Source organism: Ambystoma mexicanum, chromosome 7q (assembly GCF_040938575.1).
Source record: "Ambystoma mexicanum isolate Mex_15411 chromosome 7q, UKY_AmexF1_1, whole genome shotgun sequence".
NCBI classification, from domain to species: domain Eukaryota; kingdom Metazoa; phylum Chordata; class Amphibia; order Caudata; family Ambystomatidae; genus Ambystoma; species Ambystoma mexicanum.
The window spans coordinates 952,589,101-952,608,722 of NC_090941.1; the positions used below are offsets into that span (position 1 = coordinate 952,589,101).

A 19,622-nucleotide genomic window follows, 5' to 3' on the forward strand; every position below is an offset into this window, starting at 1 on the left:
CCAGAGTTTGTAATGGGCTTTTTGACAAACAGAGGAAATTTGATCAGTCATGGATAACGAGGTCGACGTTTTTACTCCAAGGTCTTTCACTGAAGACAGTGGGAGGGGGCACAGGCCAAGACTCTCTGGCCAATACACCGGGGTTCAAAACAGTGAAGGCAATGAAGTCCCCACCACCAATATGGCTTGTAGTAAGAATATGAAATGGGCTACAAAAGGGATGGTTTAATGCTGACTATATGAATATGAAAAGAATGTTTTTGTGGGTAAACCAAATTATTTTTACTATCCCATCATTTGATTGAATCACAAACTTATTTTACTGGGTCCAAAACTTTCAAAAGCACAGTTAATTTTATTTATATACAGATAACCTTAAAAAAAAAATAATCAAGACCCTTACAAACGAACAGTCATAAAATATTAAAATAGACCTGACTCAATTACAACTTTAAATCATCTGCAAACGTTGCCCTAACATAAAGAAACTAATGGTTGCTTTTACAAGGGATTCCATACCTGTAACGTGCCCCCCATTTATATGTGTAGTCTGGATGCACTGTCTGCACAGGTTGTCCTAATGTAAAGACACTAACTGATGTTGCTTTTAGAAGGGAAATAATACCTATAACGTGCCCATGTTCACACCTCCAATGTCAATAAAATGAGTACTATGGTGCTGGGTAAAGATGCCAAATGACTACCTCTGTGTGTCACATCCCTCATGCATACACAGTACAATAAACAGTATAGGATGCCGGTGCCGTTAAGCCCTTACCGCCGCATTCCGAGGTCCCTTAGCGGGTCCCTCTAAGGGACCAGGGAGCCAATAACAGGGAGCTATTAGCGGGCACGTTATTAGCTCCCTCCCCATTCCCATTGAGCCCTATGGAGGCTCGAATGGGGATGGGCATTTTGAATGGGGATTTACCGGGTATTGCAAGGTAGGAATGACCCGCTAAGTCCCCATTCAAGGAACCCGGTCCCGGACCGATTTTGGAGGCAGCCATGGCGCTAATAGCACCACAGCTACCTCCAAACTCGGAATGAGGCCCACTGTCTTTACCAAGCGAGCGCTTATATATTCCGGCAAAGAGAGTCACTACGCACCAGGGAGAGCCATCCGTCAAAATGTCTGGCAAAGAATAATTCCATAGGTTATACATAGGGTTCTAGCGGTGGTAAAAATGAATACCACAAAACACGAGATTTACACTTCAACCAAGGTTAGTAAACGGGGGAGGGAATGGCTCATCTCTATATTATACAGAACTATCAATGAGAGCCAAAAGCCGGCTCACCTGTGCCGTTGCCAATGCAGACATCCACGCCATCACTCCTCTTAACCTATAGGCCTGTTCACCAAATACAAGATTGGACAGTGTTACTGCAAAGAAAACCTCCAGAAAAAGGGAGGGAACTTCGAGTTTAGGCCGGCCCCAGGCAGAAGAGCAGAACTTCCAAAAAGAATCCTTGAAATAGGCATTCCCCAAAGACCATGACAGCAATACTCTTGTGGCCTTAGAGTTTGCAAGACTGTTTCAGAGAGCACCTTTGTGGGATTTACATTGCTACCATTCATTGGAGAAAGTGGATCCCTAATTATTTGACGTTGGATCATGCCGCCAGGATAATATGCAGCAGCGAGACCGCGCATAGCAAATGTACATGGATTGGTGTTGTTTCTCATGCTTCAAACGCTTGCATATACCCCAGACCAGTAGGCGGATACCCAAGCACGTAAAGGCATTGAGGATGGCTATGCACTCCAGGGCCCCACGTGCCACAGTGATTGTTTAATCTTTTTACATAGGTACTTGTGCTGTTTCTGTTTTATGTAGCACCAAATGAAAATTCCCCAGTCGTGCAGTGGGCTGCCTCTGTAGTGCTTTGTTCTGTCTTAATTATCTAAGTACAATAGGTAATTCCAACAAACAAGCAGGCACGCCACACCGCCACCGAGTAGCCGTCCTGGAAGTTCTTCCCCACAGCCTAGTCTAATCAATGCCTAGTTTCAGGACTGGATGAACACTTCCAGGGATGGCTACTAGGTGGTGCTGTGTCATGTGTGTTTGTTAGATGAAAAAGCCTATTCTACTCTCACATTTCAGGGCGAATGTTCTTTTTCCCATGCATTGGTTAAACCCGAGATAACATTTTAACGGTGTTCAATTGTCTTAAACAATCTTGACCATCACTCTATTAGAACCAATTGCCCATTTACATGTTCTCAATCCTTATTTATTATGCTGCAGCTTCTATGGTTGAATAAAGATTAGTGGTCCATCTTCAGGCTTAAAGTGCGCATGGTGCAACTCTTGTGATGCCGTCCGGTGGCTTTTGTTCTCTTGCGGCACACAGAGACCTACTACTTCTCACATGCACCGTGTGAACTAAAAAAAAAGAAACCCATTGATGGTCAGATGACCTGCCACGTGTAATTTCTGCAAACTGCAATATATGCATGACGAGCTGGCTGAGCATCTGGTTCATTGACTTCATACCTGCCTCACCTGTGTTAGTTTACTGCAAAGGCCACAGAAATGTGCAGTATCTTTCACCAGTGAAAACTTTGTAGAGCTCTTTGGCTAGGTCAGGTGATAAGATGACTACCAAGTCCCCGGGACAGTACTTTTTCAGTCTATACACCATCCCTTTCTTTTTACAAGACATTGGCGCCACATGCTTAAACAAGAGCACAACACCAAGGTTTTATCTGATCGTTAACTAAAATCCCAGGGCGGCAAAAGTGGTTCCCTAGTGTCATGGAATCACCCAGTCAGCCTTGGGTAAGCAGAGCCATTGAACACATGCTAAGAACGTGTACCACACAGTCCCCATTCAGGCTTAAAGCTTGATAGCTAAGGTGAGTGTAGCTAAAATCTCATTATTTAAGAAGTGTGGCCTTATCTGTGTGATTCTATCGAATTCTGTCTATTAATATATGATTGTATTTGTGTAAGGTTTCACTTTGTAAACCATATCACAATAAAAAAATACAAAAATAAGTGCCGCTCAATGATTACGACCCATTAGTAGCTGTTTATCTTAGTGAGCCACTTTAAGTGTCGGGTACACCCTAATGGGACGCCTTTGCTCACTGTGTCTAGGGAGTCAAGCAGCAGCCACTAATGAGGCACACAATTCTGCATCAGTGTTCCCATGCAGCAGGAACATGGCATAGAATATGTGGCTTGACTGATTCCTGAGGTGGCAGGGTCAAGAATGATTTGCATAAGAGTGGTTCCCTTTGGTAATGGCACAGACCTAGCAATAAAGATTTGTTGCAGAGAGGAAATACCATAGGTTAGCACACAATGGTCTGATTATTTCCATCAATTTTTCAGAGCTAGACCAAAGTGTCCATTATGCCCGTTTGCTCGATATCTCCATCGGTTCAGGATCCAAAAATCAAGTACGCTTCACAATACTCATACGTACAGTCCACAGTATGCATAGTTCTCACAATACCACCTCTGTAGGGCACAGCTTTCAAGACTACATAGCCTGCCTTATTATTCATACCACAGCCGTCCTTCTCCTTCCTACCTGTTCACAGTGAAGTTTTCAAAGCCGAAGATGTCGAGTAGACCGATAGACCTCCGGGCAAGTTTGGGCTCAAGCGAGAGTGGTCGGTAGATGGCGGCATTGATTTTGTCCACGATCCACACAAACAGGCGTCCATATATTCCCTGAAAGATTCAAGACGGCATGGCGACATGAGCAAAAATTTCCATGGAACCCTTCCCCCTCAACTCCTCCCACATCCCCAGGTATTTACTTTGAGCTGAATGACTAAGTGAGCACGTACTACCAGCTCCATTGTGGGTACAGCCTGGCAGTGAGTCTGCTCACCTTGGCAGGATTACAGAAGCTGTTGTCAGTAGACCAAACAAAGATTCTGGTGTTAGGTTGTGGTCATGTGCTATTTTCCTCCAGTGCTGTTAAACTGCATAGTGGTGTTATACTGCTCAGGGCAAAGTTTCTTATGATAGTGGTAAATTGCACTGGATGACATGTTCCACATTTCGAACGGTTTGCTTTGTAAATAAATGTGTTGCAGTACATGATCATCACACATATAGACTGCTCAAATGCATACATATGTGAATGAGTTACATACCACCCTGTGCAATTAAACACCATCAGGGGGATAGTCCTCGGTGCAATTTAGCACCATGTTGCACCAATGCACCACCAAAGCAAATTAACAGAGGAGCACAGTTTAATACCTCGATCTTAAATTACACCTCTGCAACAGGTGCAATTTATGGGAAAAGGGCCATTTTAAATGCACTTGTTTTTACTACTGCAAATGCATCTTTTAAAAAAATACATGTAAAACAGGGGCCTTTCTTATAATGGACAAATATAACAGGACAACATCAAAAACTCAGAATAATTGATTCTGAGCTTCACATAAAAAGGGCCTATCAAATTTAATTTGTCGCAAACATGATTAAAACATGAGATTCATATATAGTAAAAATACAGGAACTTAATTCCTGCTAAAAGACTGGGAAAAAATAGCTTTGTACTGTTTGTTTCATGGGTTAATGAAAGAGCAAATAATGTCGTTCTGACAGATGTGACTGAATCTTTTCATTGCTGGGAATTAGGGCATATCCATCTATCTCTATCCATCTGTCTACCTATATCTCTATAGATAGGTAGATAAATGGATAGTGTGACGATTCCATAGATGCTGTGACTTCTCCACAAGGGGGAGCCCTTTGCCATGAGGCCAGGGAGTTGTGGCCGCTACACAATAGTCCCCCTCAGGGTGGTACACAGTGAGAGGATCTAATGGGGAGAGACTGGGGATAAGGACGAACATTTAGGGTACAGCGTGGGAAACGCACACTCTGGCCCCTCTTTCTTCTGCTAACCTCTTTGTAGACCCTAAATTCATCTATTGTTGCCAGGCAGAACATTTTAGTATCCGGGAAAATACTGAGGCAAAGAAGAATGTGTGTTACAAGAGGATTATGTATGACCTCAGTACTGTAATGAGGATGATGCGCGCAAGCTCGAAGAGTGCATTGTGGAAACCAACAAAGGACTTTCATATGACTTCAATGAGGCCTGTAAAAATTAAAAGAGAGAAGCGACCAATGGTTTGGTTGAACCAGTCCCAGCACAGCAAGCGAGGAAGCTGTCAGAAGCAGGAGATTCGAACGAGCGGAAGCCAGTCAACCGTAGATGCGAGAAAAAGCTGGAAGCATTCCCGGGGCCTCCATGACCGGCGAGCCCAGACAGACCATGGCGACGCAGTGGCAGGACCTTGTAGGGGAGGTGGACCACGTAGTCCTTTAGCTGTGCCGATAGTGCAGTCACAGCAACCAAAGAGCCGCCGAAGCAAAGCAGAAGCAGATGGTCGCTGACAGAGTGCAGGAGGCTGGCTCCAGTCCCAAGAATCGCCACACCCATGCAAGAAGGTCCCAGAAGGTAACTGGAAGCACTGTCACACCCATGCAAGAAGGTCCCAGAAGGTAACTGGAAGCACTGGTAGGTCGGCAGGGACAGTGGGACGCCACTGAACTCTCCTTCATGACCCCAAAGCACAGAGAAGGGTCTGGGACCCGCAGTATAAAGGGGGAAGCATCAGAGGGGATCTTCCTCGGCACAGTGGTCCTGAAGAAACTACTAGCCACCAGAGATGGGTCTCGGACCCACAGCATTAAGAGGGAAGCATCGTAGAGGATATTCCTCGGCACAGAGGTCCTGAAGAAACCACTAGCCAGAGAAGGGTCTGGGACCCACAGCATAAAGGGGAAACCATCTGAGAGGATCTTCCTCGGCACAGTGGTCCGAAGAAACCAATAGCCACCAGAGAAGGATCTGGGACCCGCAGCATAAAGGGGGGGGAGGATCTTCCTCAGCACAGTGGTCACAAAGACACCATTTGTCTTTTGCCTTTGGAGAAGGGTCTGGGACCGACAGCAGAAAGGAAGAAGCATCAGAAGGAATCTTCCTCAGCTCGGTGGTAGTGAAGAAACCACTAGCTACCAGAGAGGGGTCTGGGACCCAAGGTTTCAAGAAGCAAGTATCAGAGGGAGGCTCCCTCAGCAAAATAGTATTGAGGAAACAATTAGCCACCAGAGAGGAGTCTGGGAGTCAGTAATCAGAGGCTTTAATGGAAAGGAGACCAGGGAAAGGGAGACATTCTCCCTGATTGTGTTGACGAGTCATCTTCCTCATGACAGTACTTGGCAGGCAAGTGAACCAAGTGGGACAATCCAAAGAAGAGATGAAACTATAACTAGATATTGTAGGTGTGAAGCCTAATGAAAAGGAGATCAGGGGAAGGGAGTCATTACCCCTGGTTGTGTTGAACCGAGAGCAAGATACTAGGAGAATGGAGTCATTCTCCTGGTAACCAGGACTGGCAGTAAGATTCGAAAGGACCAGGGGAAGGGAGCCATTCTCCTAACCTACCAGCAGGAGGAACAAACTGTTTGGAACTTTACTATCAGGGGAAAGGAGCCAGTCCCCCCCTGAGAAGACTTTAGGGAATATTGTTTGGAACTTTTACTATCAGGGCAAGGGAGTCATTCCCCCTGACAATGTATGAGACACAAGACTAACTGTGAGAAACTAGCAACAAGAACCCAGGAGACGGCAGTCATTCTACTGGAAGTTGTTAGAGCCATACTATTTCAGTTTATAGTTGTTATTTTGAGGGACAGAAATAAGGTTTTGTTGACACAGGACAGTGGAAATTTGGAGTTTCACAGACATCCTGACAATCACCTTAGATCTTTTAGTTGAGGCAGGAAACCCCTGTTAGGAATAGAGATAGAGATAAATAGGTTTTCTTTAGCCCTAAACATGACACCTTTGTGTCATCCTGTGGCTTTTGCACCCTTACAAGAATTAAAAATAATAATAATAGATAGATAGATAGATAGATAGATAGATAGATAGATAGATAGATAGATAGATAGATAGATAGATAGATAGATAGTTCTTAAGGAGGGAAAATGGTGCAGGGTGAAGTAGTCCAATAAAATATGCACAATCTCATATTAAAGCATTCCAAATCAGATATGTATTTTCAGTCCATATCAACAAGCTCTGGTACACAACCAGCCCTACAGATCCAGGTCCTCACACCTTTACAAATGCATCCCGGACGTCCAGTGCTTGCTCCATGCTGAGAGGGGTAGACACGGTTTCCCCTCTCGTGATGATGGTGCGACTGGTAAGGCAGTTCATTAAATCCTGAGGATTAACCTGTGAATAAAACAGAAGCAGCCAAAACATCAGAACTGCATGAAAAGGCAGGGGTGCAACAAGACCAACACCTCAGGGTGGATAACCCGTGAAATAGTGGGGGAGGGGCTACCTTCAGAGACTTCGTGGGGTGGGACAAACTTGCTTATGAGCCATTCTTCGCCAAGCAATGTTTGTGGGAACTAGTGTCAAATTTGCAGCAAATTTAGCTATGACTTTGGCATACATTTTATAAATTACAAAAATTGTTACTGATTCGTTAAACGTAACATTTATAACATCTATAAATATTGAAATCGGTTAATCATATTCCAGCAACTTGTTGTGAAGGGTAAAAAAGGAACATTTTAATATTTAGAAACCAATCCCAAATTGTATTTAAAACACATATAACTTTATTAATTTTGAAAACTGTTGGAATGTGTTTCGGTATAGGCATAAATAACATTTATAGCTGTTTATCACCCAATTTAAATTGTTTACACATCTGTGTAACTTCTTTAACCAAATAAGGTTGGATTAGTTGAAGAATAATCCCAGTAAATTTCAGAATTCGTAAACTGTCGATTCAAATGTATCCAAGTTAAAATATTATTTAAATCCTTCAGGAACCAACCAATATTAATCTTTTGCAAACTCTTAAAAAAATATATAGCTCTGAAAAATCTTGTTTGTACAGCGGTGGGTGTACCTTGAGAGTGTTATGTATTTTAGCTGAACAGGAATAAAATACATTCATGATAAATGAGTATTTTTACAAACTGTGGAATCTTATTATATGCTTAGAAGAAAGGCAGAAGCACAAACAACAATCACATTTCAATTGCATTAATGTAATTTGCATTAATGAACAATTACAAAGGAGGCCTTTGCCATCTTGCGTGCAGGTCTGGGCTTTGAGCCAAGCTATCATTTGTTTATTGTGCACTGAAGAACACTATAAACATAGGTTCTGGGCTGGGATCCATTGGCTGTTTTATTCATGTAAATAGTACCTAATGTTCCCATAAATACTAAACAATGTTCTGATGGACTCCAACCTACTGGATATGCATGACGTAGCATCCAGTGGCTTCCTTCCGGAAGAGGGTGAATACTCTAGTGGAATATGTTTTGATATTCTAGGAGAGCAGTATTTTGCAAGCCAGAAGAATATGAGCATTGTTTTGAAATTCTCTGGGAATTTGCATAAACAAATCAGAAGCTTTATAAAGAGATTTTCTGGTAGGGGTGAGGCAGAGCTGTTTAAGTTCATCATGGGATGCTGTCAGAGTAAAACTGAGCTGAGGACCTAAGCAAGCTGGATACCCTTCTCCATTCTTGCTTATGGAGTAAGAATGGGCGCATTGCTTATTTTTTCTGACCTGGGATTTTTGCAGCATTACATTGGATTTTAGATGGCAGAGGCTCCTCAATCTTCTCCCTATTGCTTTTGAGAGAACTATCCGTTTTATTGTGCTGTTCAAGGAAGAACCAAACCCTTAACTACAACAGCTCAAACCCAATGGACTATCATATTCTTGTTTGGCGTCTTTTTGCATCATGGTCAATCCTATTGACACTAAGGAGCACATGTTGGTCAAAAGTGTAATTTGTGGGCAGAAAGTCATTACATTTTGACATACTTGTAAGCAGCACCCTGCTGCCAGATTTTCGTCATTTGCAAAGCATAGTTCAAACGTGCAGGGCAAAAGGTGGTGTACATGTGTGTACACTGCCTTTTGCCCTGCATTTTTGCACTCCGCTGTGCAAAGTGAGTAAACCCTGCTTGACATGCTTGCATGTCGGCCAGTGTTAAATTTAAATTGTGAGCACAGCTTACCAATGTATGCATGGTAAGCAGTGTTCACAATTACAATAAAATCCTGTACAACATGGCTGTCAGTGTTTATAAAGGATCCCTATGGGCCAGCATAAAGCAGACAAACCGCAGTGAGATCTCCAGCATTTGTGTCAGCATGAAAATCCATGCCGGCGCAAATGCTGGAGCATTTCTATTGCAGAGAGGAAGAAAGGCGGCAGAAATGCAAGTTGCAATCCACCCCTCCTCTCTGCCATACAAATGAATGAAAAACGGGGGTAACATTAATGGAACGCATAAGCGCCTTACGCAAGACGTTTACGACTTCCATTAATGTTATGCCCCATATGAAATGAGCTGCTAAATCTCTTTTAAGGCATTGGTATAGGCATTATAGACCATGATGGATATTAGGTGGTTTTTCCATTGGATTTCATATTTTCTTTATTTCTTCGTGAGTTTTGGATTGTACAACTCAAGCCTCACTCCAGCTTCAGGGGCTGTCAGCTTTCCCTGCTAGGAAATCAAAAACTAAAGATCAGTCTGTGTCGCGTCATCGAAATCAGGCAAACTATTCTTGTGCCCAAAACTTATCTGACCCTCACACTAAAAATGAACAACAAAAGGTGTAAGGTAAATGTCTCTGCTTTAGATTCAGCAAAAAGTATATAAATCCAACAAAACAATCCTTACATCCAGGGATTGTTCTCTTCCCCTCAACTGTTTCAGGTAGAATATTGAAAACATTCTATTCAAACAATGATTCTTTAAGATTAGTAGAAATGTCTCTTTCACATAACACTTTTTTAAGGATGATGAACAGTATCATTTTCCAAGCAATGGTGTGTTTAGGATGACAAAAGTGTCTTTTTACACAGTAACCTCTTAAAGATGGTCTCCTGCCAGGAACCTCTTCACCATGTATCCTCCTTTCATATACTCTAGATGGATTACCTCTTATACTCCCCTGCCAGGAATCTGCCCTGGGCTTTGTAGATCCCCAGTTATACTCTCCTGCCAGGTATCTTTCCCCCAAAGGCTCACTGCTGGATGTACTTCTTTCACCAGGTCTTCGTATACACAATGTCCTTATCTTTCAGTACTCTTTATCATTAAGTATCACACAGTTGTACCCCTTCACTGTTTATTCTTCATTGGCTCCAGGTATTACTTGTTCCAACTTCTTCCATCCTGACATTTCATAAATGGAGATTTGTTCAAGTTTTGTTTGTTAACTTCATTGTTAGTATTCATTTGCTTGTGGCAATACTTGTTCCAATCTTCCCCATATTGACATCTCATATATGAAGACTTGCACTGATCTTGCCTTTCACTTTCTTCATTCGTGTTCAATTGCTTATGATAACTTTTACTCCAGTTTTCCCCCATCTCATATAAGGAGACTTGTGTGAATTCTGTCTTTCTATATTGCTTGATTGATATTCAAATCAAGTTTCCAATTGTTTGTACGCCCGTTGGTACGGCAACCCTCTGCCGAACGACTAATGTTCGGCAGAGGGACTCCCAGGACCCCCCTTGTTTTTTGCATATTTAAGTAACATTGGGTCTCACCCTAAGTTACTAGGGGAATCCAGAGTTGGACCCCTTGCTCACTATTCTAAGAGAGGCACAGCTCCACCCTACTGATGAGGTCCAACCAGACCGAAACACGTGTCTGGGGTTGCTGTTGGCACTCTTGTTCAGAGGACAATTGCCTAGCATTTCTGTGCTGGACTGCCCCATGGCAGGACGACGACGGATATGTTTTGGATATTTCTCCTCTGTGAACGATAGTGAGCTACAGAATCTGGTAAGGCTCTCGTAACCAGGAATAAAGTCTGGCGAGGGATTCCCAGGACCCCCCTTGTTAATTTGCATAATCACAATGATAGTTGCACTGCATTTGTATTACTTCTTTCTTTTAATGAAATAAATGCACTTTGCAGGCGAGTGTGAGAGCATTAATTGAGTGTTCTTTACTGAAAATGAATAAACATGTGTATTTATGCACGTGAATTAAGTGTTGGGCATCAGTGTAAGTTGCTGTATATTGTCTTACAGTATATTGTGCATGTTCCAACAAGTAATGGATTGGCAGGAGCTTTAACAGTAGTCCCGCTATCAATTAAATGAAATTAGTAAATCAATCCTGTGTGGATGACTGAGGGTTGCTATCCTACTGCAGGGCTTTATTGTCAACTCTCTCTTTGATGCACACTGACAGGTAAATGAGTTTCTCTACCTCTATTCCTACCACAATCCCTTCTGGGGGGTGGGGGAGGGGTGGTCTAACAAATTCCCTTGTGGTGGAGGAAAGTCTCTGATTGTAAAGGTGATAGAAATCATACAAGAGGGCTCCAGCACTAATCTACTGCAGAGGTCAACGTCTATGGCCCAACACAGTGTTTGGAGGCACCATCTGGTGATCGAGTGTCTGAAGTGGGGAGGCATCAGGAGGCTTCCTTGTGACACAGGACATGGTTCTGGAATATCACAAGTTACAAGGGAGGCCTGGCCCTCCCCGCTGCTCTAGTGGTGGAAATATGTGGATTCTAGAGAATGAAGGTTGCTGATAGCTTAGTTTCCGGTACAGAGGCAGATGGCTGTGGTGATCTGGACATCCCCCTTTATTCCTCTCTGCCCTATTATGAGAATCCTGACATGATGCCCACTAAGCTCAATGCCATCTAGAAAACAGCAGAAGGGCAAGCTGGGGTCTGATTTTCTGCAACCTGAACCTCATTTCGGATATAACCCCCCCTGACTACAGCACTGTATATGGGGCACTGACATGCAGAGTGCAGAGGATACCCTGTATCCATCCCCTTATGAATAATTCATATTAAGACCAGTCAGCAGGCTCACCTCAAGTAAAGATGCGGCTGTGGTTAACGATGTGGAGTAAACCACCTCACAAGCATCCAGGTTATCATAGGTACGAGCTGCAATGCAAATAAAGAGAGATTAAAACGCATTGGCTTATTCTCCAAGCAAAAAAAGCACCACAGTAAATACAAAGATGCGCTCATCATCTAACACGCAATGCAAAATGATACATCATTGTTAAATTGTTCCAGCACTACTGGATTGTTCAGATGTCCTCCTGCCACAGTATGGTACAGGATTTGCGATTGGGTACCGCCGTAATGACATTAGAAACCACAGTACAGTGCCTACTGCAACAGCATACCATTGCTGTTGCACCAGTGTCAGGGATGTAGCCTGCTGTCTCTTTCAAGAATCCATGCTATGCACGAGGTGGTGGTCTCATTAGTGAAATGTCTGTGATGAGGCCACTTTTTAGCACACCTCATTTTCTTTGGTTATCTAAGTAAATGCAGCCATCTTGGACTACACTTCAAATGTACTCACTTGACGCAACAAGGGTGCAATGATTTCTGATCTGGGAGACATCCATTTTAGAGAAATCTGATCAAAATTAGAAGCCACCAAACAGCATATTTTACTCACTAGTACATTTTACACCATTCTTCCACACCACAAGGAAAATCACAAAAATAAAACCCAATCAAAACGGCCAATAAAACCAAAGTCCGAGACCATGAGGAAAAAAAGAAACAAAAAACGACGCTAACCTAGTAGTGGCGTGGCTCACATATAAAGTTTTACAAAGCGACCAGCTCATGTTGACCACCTGCTTACATTTCTTTCAAAGTCCAGCGAGTTCTGCTTCCGGGGGCTAAATGACCCCATTGGGGATGGAATTCCGTGGCAGCATCAGATTCATCCGCTCTTGAGTGCTCGCTTCTGGGCATGGAAATTCAGCTAGATCCTTTTTCTCTTTGCCCATCATGCACTGCAGCTTGTGGCACACCGGCACACATAGTAAACCACTGCGCAGCCTCTTCAGAGATGAAAGCCAGATTCACATTCACAATAGGAGTAGTTTAGAGAAGCCCCATTTGTGATGTCGTCACATTCCTCCCCTGTCACGTGTGAGGGAACACGGAGCAGCAGGAAGGGGAGGGACGGGACATGACGTGGGGTGGGCACTTCGGAGATCGTGTGAAGAAATAAAGACGTGTTGAATGAAGACTCCGCGTCCGCTTGTTATTTCCTAGTGTAACGTATTACACATCCTGACACTGGCGACGAGGGAAACTCACGCAGCGATCACACGAAAGCATACGGCGGGTGTGAGGAGATACGCTCCCCGCCAGCTGAAAATCTCCTGGAAGTCCGAGCGAGGTCTCGTGGGCGCCTGTGAAAGGCGACAGTTGTGGTCAGCGGGTGGAGCGTGTCGGCTCCCCGCAATTGTCACACGCGGTACGCGAGTGGAGCACGTCGGCTCCTCGCGACGGGCCTTTCAATGGAAAGGATTTAGCGTGCGAGTGGAGCACAGGTCGGCTCCTCGCACTGAAGCGTGTGAGTGGAGCGCGTCGGCTCCTCGCATCGCTTCCCGCCATAAAGAAAGGCGGCAACATCAGTGAGTGAAGCGCGGCGGCTCCCCGCGACGGCCCTTCAGGGGAAAGATCTGGTTCTGCGAGTTGGAGCGCAGTTTGGGCTCCTCGCACTGAAGCGTGTGAGTGGAGCGCGTCGGCTCCTCGCATCGTTTCCCGCCAAAAGAAAAGGCGGCATCATTCAGCGGGTGGAGCGCGTCAGCTCCCCGCAATTACACAGGTGAAGTGTGTGAGTGGAGCGCGTCGGCTCCTCACAGCAGTTCGCGCCAAAGAAAGTGGCACCGGTGGGTGGAGCGTGTCGGCTCCCCACAGCATATAAGGTACACAAACTACATATTTTAGTATAGCACAGAGACTTTCTATCGTCGTCACGTCAAGACACGTGTCTAGTGTCATCCAAGCTTCCACACCAAACCAGTGCACAGTTATATATCACCTGTCATGCTTGATGATTCATCTGAGGAATCTCTAACTGTACAAGTAACCCCAGCCAGATCAACTCGCACAAGCATGACGGACGGCTTAATATCTCAGCTACCTCCCAATTTTGACCTGAGCGACTCCAGCACACTGGGACCAAGGTGGAAAAAGTGGGTGAGAGATTTTGAAGTGTGTCTCAAAGCGGTAGGGCCTTTGGAGGATGAAAGGAAACACAGTTTGCTCACCCATGCCATAGGATCAAATGTGAGAGATATTTTGGATGAAATTCCTGAAGATGACATAGACACCTACACCAAACTGAAAACAACCCTAACCAATTACTTCACGCCACACACAAATGTGGACTATGAGCGTCACATTTTTCACACCACTAAACAACTAAAAGGTGAAACAATGGATGCATTTGTGATGAGGTTAAGAATAAAGATGAAGCATTGCGATTTCAACAATTACTCGAATGAAGAAGCCCTTCGCTCACAGATTATTGTAGGATGTGAAAGCAGTGACTTCAGAAAAAGGCTTCTACAAAAGGCTCGAAATCTGGAAGAGATTCTACGCCTAGCTCGTTCCGAGGCTGCACTAACAGCACAGGTTGAAGGTCTTGATGGCATCATCATCATCCACGGGAAACATGAAAGTTTACACAAACTTGAGAGCAACACCAAAGGAAATACAGATCCATTCTGTTATCGGTGTGGACATGAATACCCTCATGAAGGCATCTGCCCTGCCATGGGTCAGATCTGTTCCGCCTGCGGAGGGGAAAATCATTACAAAGCTGTATGCTTCATCTATCGCAACAAAATCAGAGCGAGTGGAAGGAACAGACGCTCATCACCAGAAAGAGAATTTAGGCGTATGAGTCCCAATCGCGAGTCACACTACCAGAATGACGCATCACGCCGCCGACAACGAGAGGAACTGTCAGATAGAAGACAATCAAAACCCACACATGAGTGGCGCGACAACAAACCTTCATCCTCCGGGCGGAGAAGACGCCCCCGGCGATATGTCAGGTGTCTGGTGGAACAATCACATTCTGACAGCATCTCCAGCACCTCCTCAGAGGACAAACCCAAGAAGGAATCAAATCCACACAAAGGAGAACCACGGATAAAAGGCTACCTATATGCACTGGGAAACCCTACGGCGAAAGAGAATAGCCCTACTCTCATCATCAATGTCAACCAAGTGGCTGCTGAATTTCTGGTCGACACGGGAGCCACTGTAAATGTAGTGAGTGAGGAAGTGTACAACAACATGCCAAATGCACCACGACTACTACCAGCGAGAGCACTCATCTTTCCATATGGCTCCAAGACGCCACTACCTTGTAAAGGCTTTTTCACGGCATCATGTCGATACAAAGATCACGTAAAGGAAATACCCATGCACGTCCTCGAAGCAGCCACAGATAGTGGATGCATTCTAAGCTACAAGTCCGCAGTCGACATGGGTCTAATTCATGTTTTGTACAGACTCATGATGCATAAGCACCTAGATCCCACTGCCAACATTGACAAGATTTTCCCTGCGTTATTCAGAGGACTTGGAAAATTGAAGGACAGACAAATTGAACTACACATAGACAGCAACATCCCTCCGGTAGCACAACACTACCGTGGTATTCCCATCAACATACAGAAACAAGTAGAAAACGAATTATTGAAACTTTTGGAAGCGGACATAATCGAACCTGCTGAAGGCCCCACTCCTTGGGTATCCCCCATCGTACCAGTCCCGAAAAAAGACTCTGCTGACATTCGTATTTGCGTGGACATGAGAAGACCAAATGAAGCAATCTTAAGAGAACGTCATCAATCTCCCAGAATAACAGACATGGTGCATTTGCTCAACGGAGCCACAGTATTTTCAAAATTGGACCTCAATAAGGGGTACCATCAGTTGGAACTTCACAAAAGATCCAGGTACATTACCACTTTTGCTACTCACCTGGGCCTCTACAGATACAAGCGGCTCAGTTTTGGAGTTTCTTCAGCAGCCGAAATATTTCAGTCTGAAATTCACAATATAATAAAGCACGTACAGAATTGTCTGAACTATAGTGATGACATCCTAGTATTTGGACAGACCCAAGAACAGCACGATGACACCCTCATGCGCGTATGCATGGCGCTGGAAGAAGCACACCTCACCCTGAATAAGGACAAATGTGAATTCAGGAAAACAACCCTGCGATTTTTCGGTCACATCTTCTCCAAAAATGGGATGACTCCAGATCCCGAGAAAGTCAACGCACTCACAAACACAACACCACCGACATCTGTCACCGACTTGCGATCATTTCTTGGTCTGGCAAGCTATTGCACGAGATACATTAAGGACTTTGCATCCGTCAGTGCACCCTTGAGAGCCCTCACAAAACTGAACGTCGATTTCCGATGGACGGACGAATGCCAACGGGCGTTCCAAATCATCAAGGATCGCATCGCTGATGCCAAAAACATGGCATATTTTGACCCACAGAAGCACACGGAATTGATAGTGGATGCTAGTCCAGTCGGCCTAGGAGCCATTCTAACTCAACTAGATCACAAGGATGACCAGACCATACACATAGTGTCATATGCCAGTCGCAGCCTCTCAAAGACTGAACAAGCGTATTCACAAGCGGAGAAGGAAGGTTTGGCGGTCGTGTGGGCATGCGAACACTTTCATCTGTTCCTATACGGAAAACCTTTCACCATCGTCACCGACCACCAGGCACTACTATTCATCTATGGCAATGCTCAAGCCAAGATGCCTCCCAGAATAGCTCGATGGGCCTTAAGGTTACAGGACTATCAATTCAACATTATTCATCGACCCGGAAAGGAACAGAATCCAGCAGACTTTCTTTCACGCCATCCCAATCAAGACTGCAACTCCAATCCATCCATTGCAGATCAATACATTATGTACGTGGTCCAAGAATGCACACCACAAGGACTGGATATGGAACAAATAGCCAGAGAAACCAATCTGGACCCCGCAATACAGATCATTATGAGATGTCTTGGAACAGGACATTGGAAACAAGCAAAACAACTCAAGGAAAGGGCAGAAGAAGAAACCAAGCAAGACATCACCTGTTTACTCACGGTAAAGGAAGAACTTGCAGAAACAGAGGGACTTTTACTAAAGGGGACAAAACTGGTTATTCCTCGCTCACTAAGGAAAAGAGTCCTTGAGCTTGCACATGAAGGACACCGAGGAATAATGTCCACAAAAAGGATGTTAAGACAAAGGGTATGGTTTCCTCAGATGGATACTCAAGTGGAAGAACTACTGAAAACATGTCCCACGTGCGTAGTTCTTAACCCCCAAACCAGACCAGAACCCCTCAAAATGACTGATTTGCCCAACGGAACCTGGGAAGAAATTGCTGTAGATCATTATGGTCCTCTGGAAGGGGGTGAATATGTCTTGGTGGTCATCGATGAATACTCGAGATTCCCAGACGCCCAAATTGTGTCATCAACAGCAGCACATCACACTATCCCCGCATTGGACAGGATGTTTGCCACATATGGAATTCCAAAGGTGGTAAAATCGGACAATGGACCACCATTCACTGGACAAGATTTTAAAACCTTTGCCGAATACATGGGCTTCCATCACAGGAAAGTAACACCGCTGTGGCCCCAAGCGAACGGCACAGTTGAACGGTTCATGGGAAGTATTAAAAGAACCACGCAAATAGCTCGCTTGACGGGAGAGCCGCTGGAAAAATTATTATGCAAATTAATGAGAGACTACCGAAACACCCCACACAGTACCACTGGCAAGTCACCATCAGAAGTCATGTTTGGCAGGAATGTGCGAACCAGACTACCGCACATAGAACTAGAGGAAGAACGGTACCAAGGAGACACTGAAATGAGACTACATGATGCGGCCCAGAAAATGAATATGAAAACCATGGCAGACAAGAGAAGGAGGGCCGAGGATAATAATTTGGAGCCAGGAGACATCGTCGTAGTGCGACAGCCCCAACACCGCAAAAACATGGCGTCGTTCAATGCAGAGCCCCTCACCATCACACAGAGGAAAGGCTCTCTCATCACAGCTGAAGGAGCAGCGCACACAATAACAAGAAACAGCTCTCATTTCAAAAAGATGCCCGGGATCATACCACTGATCGAACCATGCATACCAATGGACACTCTGATGCGAGATGCACCCTACGAAGGAGACCAAGAAAATTCCGACGCTGATGAGCTCCGCTGGACACCTCAGGAGTCGCGTGAAAGAAGTAACTGGAGGCCTCAGAGATCCCGACGTCGACCACCGCGTCTCATTGAGGAGATGCCCTGATAGTGAACTTAATGTTTAGTATCGGGGGGGTGTGATGTCGTCACATTCCTCCCCTGTCACGTGTGAGGGAACACGGAGCAGCAGGAAGGGGAGGGACGGGACATGACGTGGGGTGGGCACTTCGGAGATCGTGTGAAGAAATAAAGACGTGTTGAATGAAGACTCCGCGTCCGCTTGTTATTTCCTAGTGTAACGTATTACACATCCTGACACCATTGAGAGCTGTATTTGATGGATTCGTAACTAAGCGACTGCACAGACCACAACCTTTGACCTTACCCTTACCTTTACCTTTCAACTGATGTGTGGCCAATCATGTGATAGTTCTTTAACACAGCGTTGTGTGTTCACCCTTATAGTAATGAACAGATGCTATGAACGCTCAAACACTCACTCTGAAAGGAACTAACATGCCCTCTTACATCTGGACAACATCAAAATATGCAAGGAATAGCACCCACTTTAACTTGATGCTCTCAGATCTAATTCGGGGCAGGCGGGGGTCTTGGAGGTAGGCAGAGACCCCCATCACTCTCGGGCAGGTAGCCTACTAGGGTTTTCATCAGAGCCAGCCATTGCCAAGTGGGGTGAGGATGGCCCCAGTCTCTGTCCCTCCCTGTCTGTGCCATGTTGCATGTACCAGGTACCACTGTCTATAACCCAATGCCTGCTGTGCTCCATTCTGGCAAGAATTCTGTCCCAATTCTATTCCCAGAAGGTCATGCAGTAGAGAGGACTTGCAGTGGTCTATGGAACGAAACCACAGGCGTCGCCCAAAAAAATAAACATGAATGCCAGTCCAGTGAAGCACCTCCCCTTCACTACGAGACGCACTGCATCTCCACGTTGGCAGCATAAACCCGAGGACCCACAATGAAGAGACTGCATTATGCGTGACGCGTGAGAAGGGGGCGCGACTACAGAGGAGTTGGGGGGACAAGGAAGGTAGAATGGCAGGTGATCCGATGGAGCCAATGAGGAGGGGACGATAAGGAGGTCAAGGCAAATCAGAGTTATAAAACCCTGCAAGAAGCAGAAGGGATGGGAGGACAGCTGGAAAAGAAGCGGGCAGAGAGACCAGACAGAGGAAAGACGGTGCAGCAGAGCGATTCAGGGAGAGTGGTGCCTGATCAATGAGTGTGGCTGCGAGTGAGTGTTTGCTGGAGCATGTGAAGGTGTAATGGATCAGGATTCGTGAATGAGAAGACTAAATGGTGATCAAAGGTGTGAAACAAGTGAATGAAAGGAGAAGAGGAGGGAGGAGAAAGAAGGAGAGAGTGAAGAGTACTGAAAAGGAAAGAGCGAGGTGAACAGAGGAGGGGAAAGTATACAGGAGAAAGGAGGGGAGTGTAGAGAGAGGAAGGTGGAGTAGTGAGAGGGGACCCCATTCAAGCTGTGTGGGATTC

The 19,622-nt window shown here is 45.0% G+C and overlaps 1 protein-coding gene across 6 annotated transcripts in view; it reads right to left on the reverse strand.

Moving 5' to 3' along the window:
• MYO7A (myosin VIIA) overlaps positions 1–19,622 on the reverse strand; it is a 1,239,317-nt gene that overhangs the window by 522,229 nt on the left and 697,466 nt on the right. For all 6 annotated transcript variants that reach the window (XM_069640000.1, XM_069639997.1, XM_069640001.1 and 3 more), the window contains 3 exons: positions 11,903–11,979; positions 7,117–7,236; positions 3,550–3,692 (listed from right to left, as the gene is read on the reverse strand). In XM_069640000.1, the coding sequence (XP_069496101.1) occupies positions 3,550–3,692; positions 7,117–7,236; positions 11,903–11,979 (340 nt within the window). The remainder of the gene's footprint in view (positions 1–3,549; positions 3,693–7,116; positions 7,237–11,902; positions 11,980–19,622) is intronic.